At 37.3% G+C, this 16957-nt stretch overlaps 1 protein-coding gene across 1 annotated transcript; it reads left to right on the forward strand.

Moving 5' to 3' along the window:
• Positions 1-11154: 11154 nt before the first annotated feature.
• LOC123249894 (olfactory receptor 2F1-like) lies at positions 11155-12087 on the forward strand. Its single transcript, XM_044678990.1, has one exon. The coding sequence runs from the start codon at positions 11155-11157 to the stop codon at positions 12085-12087; it is 933 nt and encodes a 310-aa protein (XP_044534925.1).
• Positions 12088-16957: the final 4870 nt, after the last annotated feature.

Below are 16957 nucleotides of genomic sequence, written 5' to 3' on the forward strand. Positions count from 1 at the left end.
ACTGGGTCAAATGCAATCCACAATTAGCACTAGGCATTAGATCATCACTTCTGAATAAACAAAGTTGTTTAAATTGTTTTAGAAGTGCTAAAAAAACTTCTAAGTTTGCATCTGGATTAAGTTTTGCCCTTATTAATAAAATTTTATGAGGCCTTCACTCAGACAGTTTTCTAAACAAATAGCACACTAATAAAGAAATTTGGAGGTCTCTCTTCTATATCTGAAAAGGAACATAAATATATTCCACATAAATGGTTTGTACAAGATGTCCCAGGTATTCTGCCTGTGATACCATATAATAAACACAACTTGATTGTATCATGAAATAAACCAAAATTAATATGCTACCTGTTCTTGACATTAAAGATTTAATTAACAATACTTTAGTCTAAGGCAGTGATGGGCAAACTTTTTAAAGAGGGGGACAAAGGAAAGGAAATGCTCATCTGTCAGTCTGTTTCTAAGGCAACTCTTTCGAAGTTTCATTGTATTGTATCCTACTCATTGTATTTGTCAGATTAGGAATAATGTCTCAGGGCCGGATAGAACATTTCAGGGGGCCCCATCTGGCCCATGCTGTAGTTTGCCTATCACTGGTCTAAGGGAATGCCCCCACCCCGTTTCGTTCCCTTGAAAAGGCAATGGCAGAAATTGACCTCTGCTATTTGAAACAAGGATACCATCATATACCAGAAGAGAGAGCAGCTGCTTGGAGAGTAGTTAAGAGAACCAAATGAGTTTTGCAACCAACCAGAAAAAAGCAGAAATGTTCTTATGTAAAGAGCTCACTGGGTTTATTATCCTTCAGTGCCATCTATAGCCTAAAAGGAGAGAAACTTCTCAAGGGTTTGCCTGGTGGTCCTTCCCTGTCCTCTATGGCTAGAGAGAAAAACTGAGAAAAGATAAGTTTTGCATCTGCTTTGCTGTGAGCTGTGCTGACTGTAGAAGAGGTGTCGCTTTACTGAGTTCATTGGAGAAGACAGAATTCTATGCTATCTGAAGATCTAGCTGGGGAAAGGGTTCCTTGCCTGGCCTATCCCTACTTACAATTTGCAAGAAGAGAAATCCTTCAGAGACTTGTTTATGTTGTTCTTTATGTGGTTCGAGAATGAGGAACCTCTCATTTCCCAATGAAAATTAAACCTGATTAGCTTGACAGGATCCAGGCTTTATGAAAATAGTGCAATGCTATGACCTTCCTAAAAGCAACACAGCTTCAGAGTAGAAGCAAAGCAGCTTTGGTAAGCAGACCAGTAGAGGAGCAGATGATTCAATGGTGTGGACTAGTCCCTAAATCAGTGATGGGCAACCTTTTGAACTTGGTGTGTCAAAATTCACCAAAAAACTGAGCATAACTCGGGTGGTGTGTCACTTCAAGAAAAAAACCACAATTTCATGATATTTATAGTTCAAAAACAAAAATGTATAATTTTAATATATAACTATTTAATACACCAAAATGGGTAAATTAATATAGGTAGAATTGTCACCTATAGTACACAGAGTGTCTACACTACACTACGGCAAATGTTTCGTCCTCAGCATGAGGCCCCATAGTTCTGTATATGCGGTCACATGCGGCTGCGTGTCATTGAAAATGGCTACTGACACGTGTGTCATAGGTTTGCCATCACCACCCTAAATGAAACCCATCCTCACCTGTCATCCAGAGCTATGAGTGGCAACAAGTACAAGAGTTTCCTTACTCAAGTGTCTTCTTTAACATCCATGATCTCAAGTGGGGGGAAACTGCCTCACAGAATTCCACAGAACCCCCCCAGAACTCTAGGAGAGGAGGCAGTTGGGGCAGTTAAGAATGTGAGTATAAAAGCCAGGACACCCAGCTTGCAAGGACTCACTCTTTGGGGGATCCAGGGAGGCTGGGAGAGAGGGTAGGATTACTCTTTTTGTTAGCTCATCTCTGACCTCAGGGAGCTGGATGATACTTTGCTGTTTACCTTATACAGACTAAACCAGGCTGTGTGCACTGGAAAATACCTCACTTGCAATATCTCAGTTAATTCTTCATTTATCTAGATCTACAATCAAGATTACCTTCACCATCTTAAACTTAGTAACATTAGATTAAGAAGAAAGTTAGTTTGTGAGGGAGTTAGTGGTTATTTCCTGAAGATATTAGGTAGCTTTCCTTACCCTCAATCCTAAAACTTCCCTCCTTCCCCTGTTTTCCTGATATTAATAAATCCCTTCCCTTGTTAAGTTTGAAAGCCTGTGTGAAGTTATACTTGGGCTTTACCAACCAATATCATACATTACCTAGATAAAATCTCCATCCAGGCAAGCACTAGAACAGCTGTTATCCAGAAAGCAATATGCTTTAATAGAAGACATCCTGAACCTTTATATCTCAGGTTTTGGGGAATAATCTTCTAACAGTGAAAGTTGCTAATCTCAAGTGGAATTATTTCCTATTTGTCTACCAATTTAGTCCTGGATTAGCCAAGCCTAAACAGTCTCCATTTCTTGATCTAAAAGGGAAACTGTTAAAACTGTTACTCCTTCTGCTGTAACTGCCTCAAGAGGGGGAGGAGAAGGAATTCTATTCACTCACACCCCTCCCCCCTGCTAGGATAGCTAGCTTCATCCTTTGTTCTGACCCATTACCAATCATTGTCAATCTGAATCAATCATACATTTACTACTAGGACAATAAACCATGAACAATGTGTGCATTGGTGGTAGAATGTAAACCATGTCTACAGATAGATTGTTATATTTTGATTATTCCTGTTTTTTTGCATCCTATTGAGTAAATGGTTTGTTAATCTCATTATTCCTTTCACCTTTTCATTTAGGGATTAATGTTGTAACAGTCTATATGATTTAGCATATTAATAATGAAACTATCCCAAACCATCTAATTATCTCAATCAATGGATATATGATATAACATTCATTTGTGTTTAAAAAAAAACTTTTTAGTAGCAAAGAAAGTATCAATATAAAACCAAAATCAAATATTTTATGCAAGACAGATATGCTAGGAGCCTTCCCAATAAATATAAGAGTAAAACAAAGATGCCCCTTCTCCTCACTATTATTTTATATAGTTCTAGAAATAATAGCAATAGCAATAAAACAAAGAAAGAAATAAAAAGGGTAAAGTGAGTAAAAAAAGGAGATAAAACATCTAATTGCTGATGACATAATGGTTTATTTAGAAAATCCTAATCATCAATGACACTAATTGAGACAAATACTAATTTTAGCAAAATTGTAAGCTATGAAATAAATCCTCAAAAAAATCAATAGCATTTCTAAATAATAATAACAAACTCCTAGAATAGAAAGAAGCATCCCATTCCAAAAAACAACAAAATGTGTAAGTCATATTTCTATCAATCTTCTGAAGTACACAGAATATTTATATAGACTCAATTGTAAACTGAAAATTTATTAAATTTGTATAAACCATAGAACCTAAATTACATAGGAAAGAACTACCCATTTTATTTTCTTTAATGTTGAGAAACTAGGGAGCATGTCTTGCAGAAATTAGGCTTAAATCAACACTTTATGCCATATTTTATAATGCAGTCTAAGTGGATTCATGATCTTAATATTAGATCATAACATAAAAAAATTCCAAGAGAAGCAGACCATATAGCTTTCACCACAATGGGTAGAGGTATATTTTAACCAAAACTAGAGGCAATTAGAAAAGATAAAATAAATAACCATGATTATGTGAAACTGAAAAGCAACTGCACAAACAAAATCAATATGCCTAGGAGAAGAAGGCAAAATAGTTAAATGGTGGCAACTTCAAATTATTAGAATTATTTAAAGTGCTTCATAATATTACAAGGAAATTATGAAGAAAAAGAAGACATTAATTTATATATCCTTAGATTTTTAAATAGTATTTTATTTTTCCCCTATTTGCATGTAAAAACAATTCTTAACATTCATTTTTTGAAGTTTTGAGTTCCCAACTCTCTCCCTTCTTCTGGTCTTCCCTCCCTCACTCCCTCCCCACTCTCTTGATTCTCTGAGAAGGTAAACATTCTGATACAGATTTTACACATGTAATCATTAGACAGATTCTTAAGGAGCACATCTCCAAAATTATATCCCCTTCCAAGTTCTCTTAACTTCTAATGTAGCTCCCACATATAGCACCATTCCACATCCCTCTAGGATCTCATTCTTCCTGGTACTAATACCTTCCTGGTAACTGCACCCACGTTGACAAGTCTACATAGTTTCCTTATAGGAGCAGCCACAATGCTATCATTTACTCTCAGAGTAATAGGGACAACTGTGGTATATGGGAAGTAGACCCCTACTAGTTATTACTGTAGCTCATGATTCCCTACTGGTGTATTTATCACTTATGCAAAAATCATAATGACACCATTAGCTCTTTTATTAGCTTTTTATTTTTAATACTAAGTTTTATCAATGTCTTCTATTTCTTGCTTTTGGTAACACTATTTCTCCCACTGAAAAGTACCTTTGAAGCTAAGAAATGACTCAAAATTTCTTCTTTTTGCCTACAGACATTTAAAGCTGGAAAAGACTTTGAACATCATCTAATCCAACTCCCTCACCTTTCAGATGAGGAAAATGGGGTTCAACGAAATTAAATTATTTTGCCCAAGTTACATAGATCTTTTGATCATAGATTGAGAGCTGGACGTGATTCTAGAAATAATTTATCCCAGTTCCCTAATTGTACAGATAAGAAATTGAGATCCAAAGATATTATGTAACTTGCCCAAGGGGGAGCCAAGTCTCAAATATGGGTTCTAACTCCATTCTCTTTTTGAAATAACTCACTGATACTGTTCCCTCCAATTATTCAAAACTACAATCAACATATGAGCAAATACAGACCACTGTAACATAATCTGATCCCATCCAAGAAATTATTTGAATAAAAAGTGGCATCTATTAGTTTCACTGGAAAATCATAAAATTAAAAAAAACCAATCACCAGCTTAATAGAGTCTTTTAAGAGGTTGCAAACAACTCTTACATAATTCCTAAAAGAGGTAATAAGACTTATGCCACTTATTACTTTTGTTTTGATGGATAGAATTGAATGGACCATGGCTAAAAGAAATTGAGGGACAGACACTAAGAAGCAACACAAAAGAAGAGTATGTAGCAATATTCAGAGAGGTAAACATATTATAATTGTTCATCTATAGTAAAGGGGTAAAGTAGAAGATTACTGGAATTTCAAAATAGGTTGGGAATAAATGTAAGAAAAAATAGTCTCTCATTTGTTCATACCTTAAATGGCATCTTCTATTTAACGAGTTGAAAGCATTTCAAATATATGGTCTCATCACTATAAGTAAATACAGTAGATTACTAGGTATAATTATCTATATTTTACAGGTGTGGAGTCCAAGACACTGAAAAATTTGAAAGACTTGGTAGAGCTAGGACTACAATCTTAACCTTTAGAACCAGGGGATCTTGGTCCTCTTAGTCCTGAAATCAAATTTTTAGAAGCTTTTATTAAAAAAGTGAGACTTTAAGAAATTATAACAACAACGATGATGATGATGATGATGATGATGATGATGATGATGATGATAACTAGCAATTACATAGTGTTTTAAGATTTCCAAAGCACTTTACAAATATCTCATTTTATCTCTACAGTAACCCTGATGGTGGGGGGAAGGAATGCCACTATTATCTCCATTTTATTGATGAGGAAATCAAGGTGAAGAGTAACAGTTACCAAGCATCTGAGGTAGAATTTGAACTCAGTATATCCTGACACCAAGTCCAATATTTATTTACAGGGCCAACTGATATGGATCTCTTAAGAAAGAGAGACAAAAGTGTAAGAGCCAAAATAACTTTGCTTTCTGCTAGCCTCAGATTGGACAGAAAATAGACAATCATTAAAAACCTATGACTTAGGAATGAACATGAAATTAAAAATTCCTCCTTGAAGTTGAGTTCCTGACTGGAGAAAGTATGAAACATTAGGGAATTGGGTAATGTCCATCCTTTTTAAGTCACTCTCAGATATATCATGGTTAACAGTATAGAACCCAAGTGCTTAGGATGAAAAAATGAAGTAAAAAAGAAAAAAAGTGTGTTAGGCAGACACTAGGATTAAGTTTCTTTGGAAGCTGAGGACCAAGAAAGACCTACAATTTAGTGAACTAGAGAGCTGTGGACAACATTCTTGAGTTGGAGTCTGGAAGGCCTGAGTTCAAATCCTGACTCAGACTCATACTAACTGTGTGATACAGGCAAATCACTCAACCTCTCTCAGCCTGTTATCTCATTCATTAAAAAAAATCCATGTAACAATAGTACATGTCTTACAAGGTTTTTGTGATGATCAACTGAGATAAATATGTATAATGTGTTTTATAAATATTAAAATATTATATAATTGTTAGCAATTATTGTTCTAAAACCTCAAAGCTGGAAAGAATTTCATACAAAATTTAATCCAATCCCTGCCTGATCAGGAACTCCTAAAATGTCTCAGACAAGCCAGCAGCCAGTCTCCCCTTGAACACTTTTATGATAGGAAATTTATTATCTCAAGAATCAGTGAGAAAACTGACAGAGTCTAAATGTAGATTGAAGCATACCATTCTTCACTTGATTTCCTCCATGAGTTTTTCTCTAATGTAAATGATGTATCTTCTTTCAAAACATAATAAATGTGGAAATATGTATTATATATTAACACATGCAAACTGTATCATAATACTTGCCATCTTGGGAAGGGGGAAAGAGTAGGAGGGAAGAAAAGAATTTGATCAAAAAATGTCAGAAAAAGGAAGCAGCGGGGTGATTCAGTGGATAGCCAGACCCAGAGACAGGAGATCCTGTGCTCAGATCTGGCCTCAGATACTTCCTAGCTGTGTGATCCTGGGCAAGTCACTTAATTCCCATTGCCTAGCCCTTACCACTCTTTTCCTTTAGAACCAATCCACAGAATTGATTGTAAGATGGAAGGTAAAGGTGTTTTTTTTAATGTCTGAAAATGATTTTTTAAATTGTATTAAAATGTTAAAAAAATAAAAAAAGAAACAATGAGAAGCATCCTCTCCTTCTACCCTTTCCTCTTCCATCTTTTCAGGAAGTTTGAATTGAGGGAAGTTTCAGACTGTCAAAATCTTTCCAACTTTAAATAGTCTTGTTTAGATGGTTATAAAGGTCCTTTCCATTCCTGGTTCATAGAATTAAGAGATAGAAGGAAACCATGTGGATCATCTAGAGCAGTGATTCCCAAAGTGGGTACCACCACCCCCTGGTGGGTGCTGCAGCGATTTAGGGGAGTGGTGATGGCCACAGGTGCATTTATCTTTCCTATTAATTGCTATTAAAATTTTTTAAAAACTTGATTTCCAGGGGCGCTAAGTAATTTTTTTTCTGGAAAGGGGGTGGTAGGCCAAAAAAATTTGGGAACCACTCATCTAGAACAACCATTCATTTTACAGATAAGTTAACTGAGATCTAAAAAAATGAAATGACTTTCCCATACTCAAACAACTAATGCTTGCAATGCCAGCATGCAAACGTTGGGTCTAAAGATAATCAATCAGTGCAATTTACATTGAAAATCTGTATACATGCTCTATAAATGCTAATGATCATTATTGTTGTTATAGTCATCAGAGGCCCAAGAGTTAAATAATATAAATATGTGTCCTGCCTTCTCCCTCACCCACCACCAATTCCATGGTTATTGAATATTATTATGACCATAAGAGCTTCCTTCCTGTCTTTGTCTTATAGAAGACAACCCAGGCATAGAGGTCTAGGCTCCTCTTCCCCTCTACCAAAAGCTGCCATCACATACTCTCAGGTAGAGTAATGGTGACAATAAGTTTCTTTTTCCCTAATGCTCAAAGGGTTCCATTGCATAGCCATGAGGAGGGAAAAAGGCATAGAGAGACATAATAATTGGGCCAGGAATCTGAAGTACAATTAAAAGTTCAGATAAAATATTTTCAGATTGTTTATTCCATAGGGAATTTGGAGGAGGAAAAGCAGTGAGTGTAAAGAAGTAACTGTTGGGGAAGAACGGGAGAAAAAAGAGAAGACATCGGGAGAGAGTAATTGCCCTCAAGGGAGTCTTAGCCCTGGAGAAGTTACCCACCATGAATGACACAAGCATACAGAAATACTTCAGGGACAGAAGAAGACATCTACTTTAAGAACTTTACTGGATAAAGTGCTGCTCATGGGAGAAGCTGTCGTCTGTCCAAGCTGAGTTGCTGAGTCCAGGTGAGTTATTGAGGGAAAAGGAAAGATGGATGAAGGTGAGAAGATGATTGGACAATAATCCTTAGGAGCAGCAGGGACTGACCTAACATTTCTTGCTGCCTTTACATCACTAGTTGGACACAAGGTCTCTTCAGGTTTCTTCTCTGAACCAGACCAGACCACTCAGTCAATCTATGAATTGACATCAACAGATTGCCTATGGGCCATAGATTCTTATAGAAAGTACCAGAAAGGAACATTAGCAAAAATATATATATAGGACCCCTATCCCAAAGAAATTTATAGTTTATAAAAATGTCATGTAAGAATGGGGGTCAGCGAGAATTTGCTACTTCTTCCTCTCAGCTACAGAATGAAAAAAGCTCCACTATTCAACTCAACATAACTTTACCAACCATTAATTAAGCTTTTCAGTACTTCAGATTAGTTCCTCTAGTTTTGAGCCAATAGAGAACCTCCAAGATGCAGATACTTTAAACAGAGAGAACCTCAGTGAGTTTTATTACCATAGGCATGATGCTTGTTAATACAAAATGTGGTTGATGTGATTAGTTTCAATTCAAAACATAGACATTAGTAGAAAGAATCCATCATTTGACATCAAAATCCAAAACTCCTTGTCTCAAGTACATACTCCTAAATGAACAAGAGCCATGGGAGCTACTTACCTCTTTTTCTACCTTTTTTCACAACTACAAAATGTGGGTAGATAATGTAGGATCACTCAACTGAAATATAATTTTGTCTCATCCTTTTTTTCCAGTCATCTTCTTAGTATGCGTAACACCATTTTCTAACAATTGACCTGCTTCCCACTTTACTACTACCTACAACCAATCCCTTTTCAGGTCATTCCAAACCTACCTCCTTTACTTTCTTGACAGAATTATTAAACTAATAGATTAGAGAAATGCTATAGCTATTTTGCTTAAATGTTAGAATAACATTTGACAAAGTGTATCGTGCTATTAGAGAAAAGAAACAAACATGGATCAAGAAACATCCAGCTAGTTGATCTAATGACCCAATGAATAGTTTTTCAGCTTCAAAAATGTCAGCTTCAAAATGGTCCACGTTTAACATCTTGCTATTCATAAATTTTTTTATTGACTTGGATATAGGAATAAGAGTCGTGCTTATTAAACTGACAGTTGACACAAAGGAAGAAGACATACTTAAAACAATGGGTGACCACCAGAATTCAAAAATATCAAGTTAGAATACTGGATAAAATCCAATAAGATGGAATTGAATAGAGATAAGTTATTTGGGGGTTCAAAATGTTAATTTCCCAAGTACAAAAAGGAAAGGAAAGGCTAACAACAATTAATCTAAAAATGTCTCATATTTTTAGTGGCTTACAAGCCCAATACAAATCACCAGTGTGATAAAGCAGCCAAAAAGCTCATGAAATATTAATCCAAATTGAGAAGACCTAGGGACAAGAGTATATAGCTGTAACAGGCAGATAACATGTCAAGTATTATGTTTAGCTCTGGGTACCACATTTTTAGAAAGGATATTAATAAGTTAGAAAACATTCAGGGAAGGACAAGTAGAATGACTTAGGATCACAGAGTCATAGACTTCAAGCTGAAAGAGATCTCAGAGACAGTCATTCTAACCCCTTCATTTTACATACAAATGAGAAAACTTCCAAGAAAAGAGTGAAATGACTACCCAAGGTCACACAAATAATATTATCAAGTTAATGTCAGAAGCAGGACAGCCTCAAGATCATCCAATATGAAGATTAGCTAAAGGAAGAGAAGACAGGGAGAAAATGTTAGCAGATGCCAGTTTTTCAGGTATTTCGAGAACTCTTGAAAGACATAGAACTTAAGCTTGTTCTTGATCCAGAAGACAGTAGTAGGAACAAAGAGTAGAAGTTGTGGATTGCCAGGGAAATTTTCCTAACAATGAGACTATCCAAAAGAAGAATGATTTACTCTTGGAGAAATTAGGTTCCCTTTCTTTTGAGGTCTTCAAGCAAATGAGGAATAGTAACTTTTCCAATATGTTTGAGAGGGAATTCCTGTTCAGTCATGGACTGGCCTATCAAGATGACCTCTGGTGTCTAATCTCTTCTGAGATTCCTCAAATCTTGCTTCCACTGCTTCTGTAAGCAATCTGGCTTTTCACTTTTCAATCCCCACCCAAATAATACCCATTAATGGCACCTGCTTCTTTGATACTAAGCAAATAAGAAGGAAAAAATAGTAGAAGGGGAAGTCAGGGTTTATGGGCTAATACCATGGAACTGAAGAATATCTGAAGAAACCAGAAATGCCACTGTTCTTTTTACTATATGATAATGCCTTTCTCTCTAAAGAAACAACTTGTATAGAATCACAATAAATCTAATAAATGCCAGTGTCCTACTTAGATCTGTTTGCTCGAGGTAAACAAGTCTGCAAGGAGTAAACAAAAATGGAGGTATTCTGTCCACTGACCCCTGGAATTAGCAGTGAGAGGAATGACCCTCACAACAAAAGTCTAGAACTGCTGGGCTACTATAACTCCTAAGATCTTAGACTTTCTCACTACCCTGAACTCAACTGTAAAAAAGCATTCCAAATGTTTTCAGTGCAAGGGAAATATTAATGCATTAATTTTTTTAAATAGTCAAACAATTTCTTTAAATAGTCAAACAAATGTGAATTTTTGTTAATAAATAGTATAGTTTTAAAAACTAGAGAGATAACTATGGTTAATGACCTCAAAGTAGAGCCATTTTCATGACTCAAAGATGAACACTGGTGGGGTCAACAAAGAATTTCTCCTTCAAAACTCAGGTCAAGAAATTAGTGCTCAGAATAGTCCTATTTCAGTTTGTTAGACTTAAGCAGAAGCATCCTGAGTGGCATTTTGCTATTGCTTCTCCTCCTCTGGCAGCCTGGCCTTCCCTACTCAATGGGGGCTGATAACGTGACCTGGGTCAATGAGTTCATCTTGTTGGGACTCTCCACTGACCAGCAGACTCAAGCTGGACTCTTTGTGCTGTTTGGGGCAATGTATTTGCTGACCTTGCTGGGTAATGGGCTGATCATCCTTCTGATATGGCTGGATGCTCGACTCCACTCCCCCATGTACTTCTTCCTCTGCAACCTCTCAGTTGTTGACATCATCTACACCACCAGTGGGGTCCCACAGATGCTAGCACATTTTCTCATGGAGAAAAAGACCATCTCCTATACCCGATGTGCCACCCAGCTCTTCTTCTCTTTGGCATTAGGAGGAATTGAGTTTCTACTGTTGGCAGCAATGGCTTATGACCGCTACGTGGCAGTCTGTGACCCCTTGCAATATGTCATGGTCATGCATCGAGGAATGTATGTGAGCCTGGCCATAGTCTCCTGGCTCATTGGCCTGGCCAATTCAGCAGTGGAGACAGCAGTCACAGTGAGACTCCCCACTTGTGGAAAAAATGTCTTGAACCATGTGGCTTGTGAGACTCTGGCCCTGGTGAGGTTGGCTTGTGTAGACATCACCTTTAATCAGATCATTATTTTAATATCTAGTGTCATCGTGCTCCTGGTGCCCTGCTGCCTGGTTTCTCTGTCCTATGCTCATATTGTAGCAGCCATCCTACGTATCCGTTCCACCCAAGGACGCCGCAAAGCCTTTGGGACATGCACTTCTCACCTCACTGTGGTTTCCATGTCTTACGGGATGGCTTTGTTCACCTATATGCAGCCCCGTGCCAGTGCCTCAGCTGAGCAGGACAAAATGGTAGTGCTCTTCTATGCTGTGGTAACTCCCATGCTTAATCCCCTGATTTATAGTCTCAGAAACAAGGATATGAAAGCTGCCCTGAGAAAAGTGATAGGAAGGAGCTCAGCCTGAAGAAGGAAGAAAGACCATTGCTCTACAAGGGAGGGAGGAATTCTCAAGAAGAAAAGGGCATGAATCCAAGGTGTCCTGTGGATGGATGGGAAGGATACTGTGGAGCATCATGGTGGATACTTAGAAGGAGCAGGGCAATAATGACCTTAGACTCTACTAAGTGGTCTGGCATCAGGGCAAAGGAACCACCTTGCTTTGAGAAAGTGGTCTTGAACAAGCTGCTTTACCTCCCTATGTTTCAGACCCCTCAGCTATAAAATGAGGGAGTTGGACCATATGATACTGAGGTCTTTCTCAGCTCTAGATGTGGGCTCCTATGTCCTACGATCTCAAGTTGATTTCAGGTCAATAATAACACATTTATATCTAATCCCTTTTTTATGCCCACATCATAGTAGCTATCCTTCACAACCTTTTCACTGAGAGACTCCTGACTCCCCCTCACTATAGTCTTAATTTCCTATGGGATGGCTCTTCACTTATAGGTAGCTTCATAGAAGTGGCATTTCATTATAATGTCTTTATGTGAATTAGCCCTTTTGATCCTTAAAACAACTTTTTGAGGTAGATGAAGAAAAGCTAGATAAGAAAAAAGGATTTAAAGAGGTCAGATGATTTTTCTAAGGTCACACAACTAGTAAGTGACCAAAACAGGTCATGAATCCAAGTCTAGTATTCTTTCCATGCTATTATGTTGGCTGTACAATACATTAGGATCCATATTTGTTGAATGTCCTATACCTCACCCCCAAGTGTTATAGTCCCATGATTTTGGGTGACTTTGTCCCCTACACTACCTTTATATTGTAGCTATGATGAGCTGAGACCTATTTGTGAGGCCAAGTCCAATAAAAAAATTAGGGCTTTAAGGTTTGAAAACTGCTTTACATATAGCATGTAATTTGATCTTCCCAACATATAAGGTGGGTGCTATTAGTATCACCATTTTACAGAGATGAGGAAACTCAAACTAAGACTTACCCAACACCATGTGACTTTAAATCAATCGTTCTGACTCCTAATGTGACACACTCTACACCAGGATATCTTGATGATACCACATGTCATGTCTATATCTTGTGGCTGCTTAGATAGTGGGAACAGAAAAAAATGTAATAAAAAGTAGGAGAGACATGAGATTCAAGAAATATTACTTAGATTATCTTCAAGAAGAAGCAAAGATGAAGAAAAGCATATTATTATTCTGAGGATCCTCTGGATATTTCTGGATTTTTATAACTCTCAGAACCCAATTGGTATGCATCTTCCCCTTTTCTTGCAGGGCTACAAAAGGACTATTTCTCCCCTAAAATATTTTTATTCATAATATCTGAAATTTTATCTCTGAAATATTTGATTGAATTAACAAGCTCCTCTGAAAATGCAGATAACCATAGGAGATTTTGAGGGCTTATTCTGTTTGTACGTTTCATTAATTCATATCCAAGTATACATTTGAAAATGTGGAACAACCGACCAACAAAAGTCATATAAAAAATTTTGCAGGTGGCTATGCTTGACCCTAGGTTGGCTAGCATGACTCCTCCTTAGTTTCCTTTGGTAGGCTTTCATCTCAGTCCTGCCCACTAACCATGAGTGCCTCACAAGACTCTATCCTCAGCCCTCTTCTTTTATCCTTTAATATTATTTCACTAGGTGATTTCAACTCCCTTGGTACCAAATAGCATCTCTATGCTAATAATTCTCAGATCTACTTATATGGCCCTAATTGTTTTCCTGACCTCCAGAATCCCTTTTCCAGTTGCCTCCTGGACATCCAAAACCATATTTTCTGTTGATGACTTCAATTCAAAATGTCCGAAACTGAACTTTCCACTTTTCCCTCTAGACACTCCTCTCTTCCTAACGTCCCTATTCTTGTTGAGAGTTTTCCCAACCTCCCACTCACACAGGCTTGTACTCTGTGTTATTCTTGACTTTTCACTAAATACCATCTTTTCCCACCACTCCCATACCCAATCTATTGCCAAGGCCTGTCAGTTTTACTTTTGTTGCATCTTTCAAATACCCTCTTTCTCTCCTTTAACACTGCCATTACCCTGCTGCAGACCTTCATCATCTCACATCTGGACCATAGAAAAGGCCTGTTGGTTGGTCTCCCTGTCACTCCAATCTCTTCCCATGCCAGTCCATCCTCCATTCATCAAAGAATTCTTTCTAGAGTGAGCACAAAACTGTTCAATTAGCACATCCCTATTCCATTCCAGTGGCTATCACCTTTAAGATAAAAAATGATCTTCCTTTTCATACTCAAAGCCCTTCATAATATGAACACACACACACACTCATACTCTTGCAATCTTCTTACACCTTTCATCTTGCCACATGCTCCAAAAGAATGACACTGGTCTTTTTCTTGTTCCTTGAACAAGACACCATCTCCAGACTCCAAACATTTTCTCTGGCTGTATCCTTTTCCTGGAATGATCTCCATCATCATCTTTGCCTCTTGGCTTCCCTGGCTCTCTTTAATTGCCAATTAAAATTCTATCTTCTACAGGAACCTTTCCAATTCTCCCTCATTCCTAGGGCCTTCCCTTTATTGGTTATTTCCAGTTCATCCTGTGTATGTATGACTTGTTTGTACCTATTTGTTTGCATGTCGTCTCCTTGTTAGATTGTAAGTTCTAAAGAATAAGCCTGCCTTTTATCTTTCTTTGTATCTGAAGGGCATAGCACAGTGCCTGGTACTTAGTAGGCATTTAATAAATGTTTCTTGATTGAATGGCTGAATATTTGTTTGTTTTAGCATACATTACCATTTTAAACCTTCATGTTATTTATGCATTTGTGATATAGGTGTTTTTGCAGTTAGACCAAGGAAAAAAGGCTATTAATGGCTGCAAGAAACTGGACACCGGACAAAAAATCTTTTTAAAAAACTCCAGCATTGTTCCAGACTAAAAGAAAAGACTTTATTCCACATCTGGATAAAATATAGAAAGGGGGAGTAGTGTGTCTCCTGGATATAATGTGACATTAAGCAGGAACTTCCAAATGCACACCCAGCAGAGCCTGGGCTCATGAAGAGAGAGAATTTCAAGACAGAGACAATTAATGGTGTTACTCTCTTCCTACTTGGACCTTCATTTCACATGATTGTCAAAGATTTTGAGTGTCAATTTAAAGAGTCTTAACTTTCCTTGATAAGCATAAGGAGCCAAAGAAGTTTTTTAAAAGAGTAAGTTCCATAGCCAAAGGAATGCCCTAAGAAAATTAATCTTTGTTTAGCGTAGATTTTTTTTTCTAAAAATCCTTACCTTCTGCTTAGAGTCAAACCTAAGTATTGGTTCCAAGGCAGAAGAGCAGTGAGGGCTAAGCAGTTGGGGTTAAGTGACATGTTCAGGGTCACATAATAAAGAAGTATCTAGGACCAGATTTTAACCCAAGACCTTTTTTCTCTAGGCCTGAGTCCCTGTCCATTGGGCCACCCAACTGCCCCCAGGCTAAAATTTTGAAGGGTAAGAGAATGAAATTGGGGGAATTTTCTAGACATGACTAGAGAAATTATGGCAATGGGAAGAAAAAGGAAAGGACAAGAGACTCAATTCTTATTGCAAGGGAAAGTAAAAGTCTCGATGTGCAAGAGGAAGAAAGAGAAAGGAATCAAGGAATTTAGGCAATTGGGAGGATTCTGATGTCACTAACAAAAAGAAAAGAAAATCAAGAGGAATTGGTTTTGATAGAGGGAGGGAAGAAAAAAAAAGAGTTTTGGATATAGTAGTTCTAGCTACCAGTGAGACAGCAAGATATAAAGATCTAGGAGACAGTTGGTAATATGAGACTGAAGCTCAAGAGAAAAGACAGAGCAGGAGATGGAGATTTTGGAGATATCTATATAGGGAGGAGACTATATGCCATGAAAATGGATGATATCAAAATAGAGAAAAATAAGAGGGCAGCTGGGTAGCATAGTAGATAGAGTGCCAGGCTTGGAGTTGGGAAGTTCTGAATTCAAATTTGGCCTCAGATACTTTCTAGCTATATGACCCTGGACAAGTCACTAAACCTCAATTGCCTAGCCCTTATAGCTCTTCTGCCTTAAAACTAATACTTAGTGTCAATTCTAAAACAAGGGGAGAAAGAAAGAAACAAACAAACAAACAAACAAACAAACAAACAAAAAAACAAAAACAAACAAAGAAAGGAAGGAAGGAAGGAAGGAAGGAAGGAAGGAAGGAAGGAAGGAAGGAAGGAAGGAAGGAAGGAAGGAGAAGAAACAAAATAACAAAGACATAGCAAGAGCATGAGAATCAGAAGGAACTGTCAAGAAAGACAAAGGAAGAGTTTCTAGGAAGGGGCTGTTATAAAGAAGTCAAGGAGGATTATAATGCAAAAAGATTACTAACAATGCATTAACATTATAAGTCATGAATTCTTCATGAAGTTTTTCTAGTGATCCTAATCCATTTGCCCAAAGAATAATTAGTTCTGTGCATGTATGATTATCTGGTGTCCTTAGACCATGTATATAGATGAATAAAATGTTAACTAATAGGCATGAGTATTGAGGTCCTAAGATAGTTTAGACATTGAAGGTGAAAAAAATAACATTCACTTCTTACTGCTCTGTGTGCACCATATATATCCCTTGTAAATATGAGAAGTTTGCAAACTTTGTTCCATGGCTCTCCTAGGTATTAAAGGTAGGTCTAGGCAAAGGTCAAGATGCCCAGTTACGACAGATGTGCTTCATCTGCCATTTCAAGTCCTTTACCTACCATGTCAGTGTGGATTTGGATTCTAGAGCATGTATCCAAGAATGTTAGAAATGACGGGAAATCTAAATATCATCTTGTCCAACCCCATCATTTAACAGATTCAGAAACTAAGCCCCAAAGAAGTAAAG

This window comes from Gracilinanus agilis, chromosome 5 (genome assembly GCF_016433145.1).
Source record: "Gracilinanus agilis isolate LMUSP501 chromosome 5, AgileGrace, whole genome shotgun sequence".
Classification (NCBI taxonomy): Eukaryota; Metazoa; Chordata; class Mammalia; order Didelphimorphia; family Didelphidae; genus Gracilinanus; species Gracilinanus agilis.

Coding starts and splice junctions, on each gene's coding strand:
- LOC123249894 (XM_044678990.1), top strand. CDS start 11,155: ATGGGGGCTGATAACGTGACCTGGGTCAATGAGTTCATCTTGTTGGGA.